At 49.6% G+C, this 4129-nt stretch overlaps 1 protein-coding gene across 1 annotated transcript in view; it reads right to left on the bottom strand.

Moving 5' to 3' along the window:
• The window catches only part of SAP18 (Sin3A-associated protein, 18kDa), a 7968-nt gene extending 6306 nt beyond the window's left edge, over positions 1-1662 (bottom strand). Inside the window, exons 1-2 of the mRNA XM_010851188.1 lie at positions 1503-1662; positions 1277-1386 (exon numbers count right to left, since the gene is read on the bottom strand). Coding sequence (XP_010849490.1) covers positions 1277-1386; positions 1503-1631 — 239 coding nt within the window. The 5' untranslated portion in view covers positions 1632-1662. The remainder of the gene's footprint in view (positions 1-1276; positions 1387-1502) is intronic.
• Between the last annotated feature and the right edge of the window lie 2467 nt (positions 1663-4129).

Here is a 4129-nt window from a genome sequence, read left to right as displayed (position 1 = left end):
TCAGCCCTGGGATTTCTTTGGAGGGAATGATGCTAAAGCTGAAACTCCGGTACTTTGGCCACCTCATGCCAAGAGTTGACTCACTGGAAAAGACTGATGCTGGGAGGGATTGGGGGCAGAAGGAGAAGGGGACGACAGAGGATGAGATGGCTGGATGGCATCACTGACTCGATGGACGTGAGTCTCAGTGAACTCCGGGAGATTGTAATGGACAGGGAGGCCTGGCGTGCTGCAATTCATGGGGTCGCAAAGAGTCGGACACGACTGAGCGACTGAACTGAACTTGAGAATCATACTACATAAACTTAGCTAAAAGGTGGAACCAATCCCTCGGTGTTCACCAGCAGACAAGTGGACAGACGACGCAGAAAAGCCTTCCAATGAAACGTTATTCAGTCAGTCGTAAAAAAGAATAACGTTTTTTCACATCCTTAACCATCAATAAACCTTGATTATAAGTGAAACAAGCCAGACACAACAAGACAAATAACATATCAGAGCACTTATATGAAATACTTAAAAGAGGCAGATTCACATAGATACATAGTGCCGAACAGGGGAAATGAAGAATTCCCATTATTATTGCCTACTGGGTACAGACCTTCTGTTGTAGGGAATTAAAGTTTTGAAAATAGTAGTAATGGTTGCACCGAAATGTACCCTGAAACAATTAAAATGACAAATGTCACATATTTACATTAGGCATATTTTAAATAATTATACACCTTTTACTGCTACTAAAAAGCCACTATAACGTCAAACCAAGGAACTACACACGGCTTGCTGTACGTAACGGCCCTAGTCAGACGGGGTAGAGAAGGTACACAAACATTCAGGGGGAGACCCTCAGTAAACACATCAAAAGCTTCTCCATTAAGCACATCAAAATCCACCCGGTTTCGTTGTTTTGAAGCTGGGACACCAAAAGCTTAATATTAGCACACGCGCTCTATGAGGCCGACGAGTATCACCCAACAGCACCACTCCCCTCCCCAAATTATTCTAGCGCCACCCTATACCAAGAGCCCCTTGGGAGCCGCTGCGGCACTGGACGACCGACGTGTCACTTCCGTACCCAGCAGCCACAACAATGACAGCAGTCCTGGGTCAATTCTTTACAACCCAGAAGTTTCAACGTGAGCGGTCGAAGGAAGCGCCACAAGACGAGTTAACACCATTTCCTCAGCGAACCTCGACCTCCCGCGAGCTGCCTCCAGAGGCCCCGAGCCGAGGAGAGTCCGAAGGCGGCAGGCGGGCCCCCGGCCTCCTGACTCACCAAGTGTAGATCTGCAGCTCGCTGGAGGGCACGTTTCCGCGGGAGAACTCGTCCATGCGGTGGTGGCGGCCATTGTTGGTGGTGAACACGCGCAGGAGCAGCGGGCAGGTCTGGGGGCGGGACAGGGGGGAGTCAGGAGGCTGCAAGCGCGGTCCCGCCCCTTCCCTCCGGCCCCGCACCGCAGCCCCACCTCCCCAGGGACCCCAGCATCTCTCCGGACCCTCACCTTCTCCCGATCGATGGGCTTCTCCGGCTCCTTCTTAATTTCCTCCTGGGTAACGCGCGACTCCACCGCCATCTTCCTTCTCCGGCCCGCGAGACGCTCGCTCTGACCTCCGACCCCGGCAGCGAGCATGAGAACCAAGCCTCTCGCGAGGAGACGCTCGAAGTTTTATATATGACCGGCTCGAGGGCGGGGCATCTCCCGGCGCAGGCGCACTAGCTATGCTAAGCGCTAGCCCGGCAGGCGCGCCTGCGCGTTGGCTCCTGGGAAGGGGCGGGCACTGGCGTCGCGGGCGGGGCGCTGAATTAGAGTCTCGCGCGCAGAGGGATGGCTTGAGGGACGCGGACGCCGGCCTGCGGAAGCTAAGAGTGAGCGCGCGCTCGGAATTGCAGTGGGCGGCCCTCAGGCCGGAGGCGGGGGCGCTGTTGTGTGTACTACAGTCGCTAATCGGAAAAGGCGGGTACACCTGATTAGATTAAAATGAGGAAAAACAAAACTTAAGAAAGAGAAGCCGACTGGGAAGAGACGACCGAGAGGCGTGTGGTGGCCGGAAAGCCGGTGTCCAGAGCGTCCATGGACTCCTGGAGAAAAGCACGGTGGGAAGTGGGGGAAAGAGTTGGAAAGGTGCTTTAAAACGAAGAAGTCCAGGAGTCCGGTCAACACCGAAGGCTCGAGCGCTGGGCTAACCCGGACGCGCTAAAACCACAGGGACTGGCTTTTCAGGAACAAAAGTTATGACCAACCTAGACAGCGTATTAAAAAACAGACATTCCTTTGCCAACAAAGGTCAGTCTAATCAAAGCTATGGTCTTTCCAGTAGTCATGTATGGATGTGAGAGTTGGACTTTAAAGAAAGTTGAGCCCTAAAGAATTGATGCTTTTGAACTATGGTGTTGGAGAATTCTTGAGAGTCCCTTGGACTGCACGGAGATCCAACCAGTCCGTCCTAAAGGAAATCAGTCCTGTATATTCATTAGAAGGACTGATGCTGAAGCGGAAGCTCCAATACTTCGGCCACCTGATGCTAAGAACTGACTCACTTGAAAAGACCCTGATGCTGGGAAAGATTGAAGGGAGAAGGGGTAAACAGGATGAGTTGGTTGGATGGCATCACCGACACAATGGATATGAGTTTGAGCAAGTTGCGGGAGTTAGTGAAGGACAGGGAAGCCTGGCGTGCTGCAGTTCCTACGGTCGCAGAGTCGGACACCACTGGGCGACTGGACTGAACTGAATACTTCAGACAGACTACACGCGCTGGCTTGACAGGAGATGCGTGACCTGTGTTGTGGGTATACTGAGGGGATTCTCTGAGGCTGGCGGCGGTGTAGACTGGGCACCCGCCCTGGGCAGAGGGTCGCATGGTAACAGTGAAGGTGCCTGTACTTCAGAGGCAACAGTTCCGTTCTATGGTGTGTACTCTAGAGAAAAGCTGGCTCAAGGACATCCTCAGACGTTACAGGAATAATCCTGGCTGGTTTTTCATAAGAACGAAAGTCTGAAACCACCCAAGTGTCCAAGGCTCGAATACTTCGCTGAGTTGTAGTAGGCCAGACAGCAACAGAACTCCCCAAAGCAGTAGATGTCATACTGCAACCAAAAGGAACACACTATTGGGTTGGGCCAAAAGTTCATTAGGTGTTTTCTGTAAGGTGGCTCTAGTAGCACTTAGTTGTCTTTAACTTCGTTTGAAACAGTTTTGTTAGATTATGTTGTCATATCAGCATGTTTTTTTAAACAAAAAAACTTTAAAATGGTGAATTTTTGTGTAGCCATTTTAAAACTATTAACATGCCCCATTAATATAACCAAGCTTGGTTATTCTCAGCTAATGTCTCCTTCTCTGGATCTCTGTCAGCTTCAACTGGTCTACCTAAAGATGGAAGGAAAACATTTTCAGCATATTATGCTTTCCTGGTGGCTCAGATGGTAAAGCGTCTGTCTACAATGCGGGAGACCCAGGTTCGAGCCCTGGGTTGGGAAGATTCCCTGGAGAAGGAAGTAACAATCCACTCCAGAACTATTGCCTAGAAAATCCCATGGACAGAGGAGCCTGGTAGGCTACAGTCTGTGGGGTCGCAAAGAGTCAGACACGACTGAGTGACTTCACTTTCACTTTCTTATTTCAAGAAAGATAAAAATAAATGCAAATAAAATACACACACAAAAAAAGATTTGTGCAGTGTATGGAGAAGGTGTTGTAACTGATCAAACATGTCAAAAGAGATTTTCAGGATTTCCCTGGTGGTCCAGTGGTAAAGACTATACTCTCCCAGTGCAGAGGATGTGGGTTCAGTCCTGGCCAGAGAACTAAGGTCCCACTTGCCACATAATATGGCCAGAAAAAAAAATCTTTTTTTTTTTTTTTGTTAATTTTTGAAAAGAAGTGGTTTGCAGAGTTTCTTGCAGGAGATTTCTCACTGTACAGTGCTCCATGGTCAGGTAGACCAGTGGTGGAGATGGAGACATTAATTGAAAACAGTCAAGCTTGGTTATGTTAATCGCTTTGATGTTCATGTTCCCCATTAGTTAAGCCACAAAAACCTTGGCTGGATGTGGAACAGAAGAGATCTTGTGGCATAGGAAATGAGCCACCACCAACCACACCAAAGGCCAGTCTTCATCCAGAG

The sequence above is a fragment of the Bison bison genome, unplaced genomic scaffold (assembly GCF_000754665.1).
Source record: "Bison bison bison isolate TAMUID 2011002044 unplaced genomic scaffold, Bison_UMD1.0 scf7180017864299, whole genome shotgun sequence".
Lineage (NCBI taxonomy): Eukaryota > Metazoa > Chordata > Mammalia > Artiodactyla > Bovidae > Bison > Bison bison.
The sequence above is the reverse complement of the archived record's forward strand: the minus strand, read 5'-3'. Positions and strand labels throughout refer to the sequence as shown.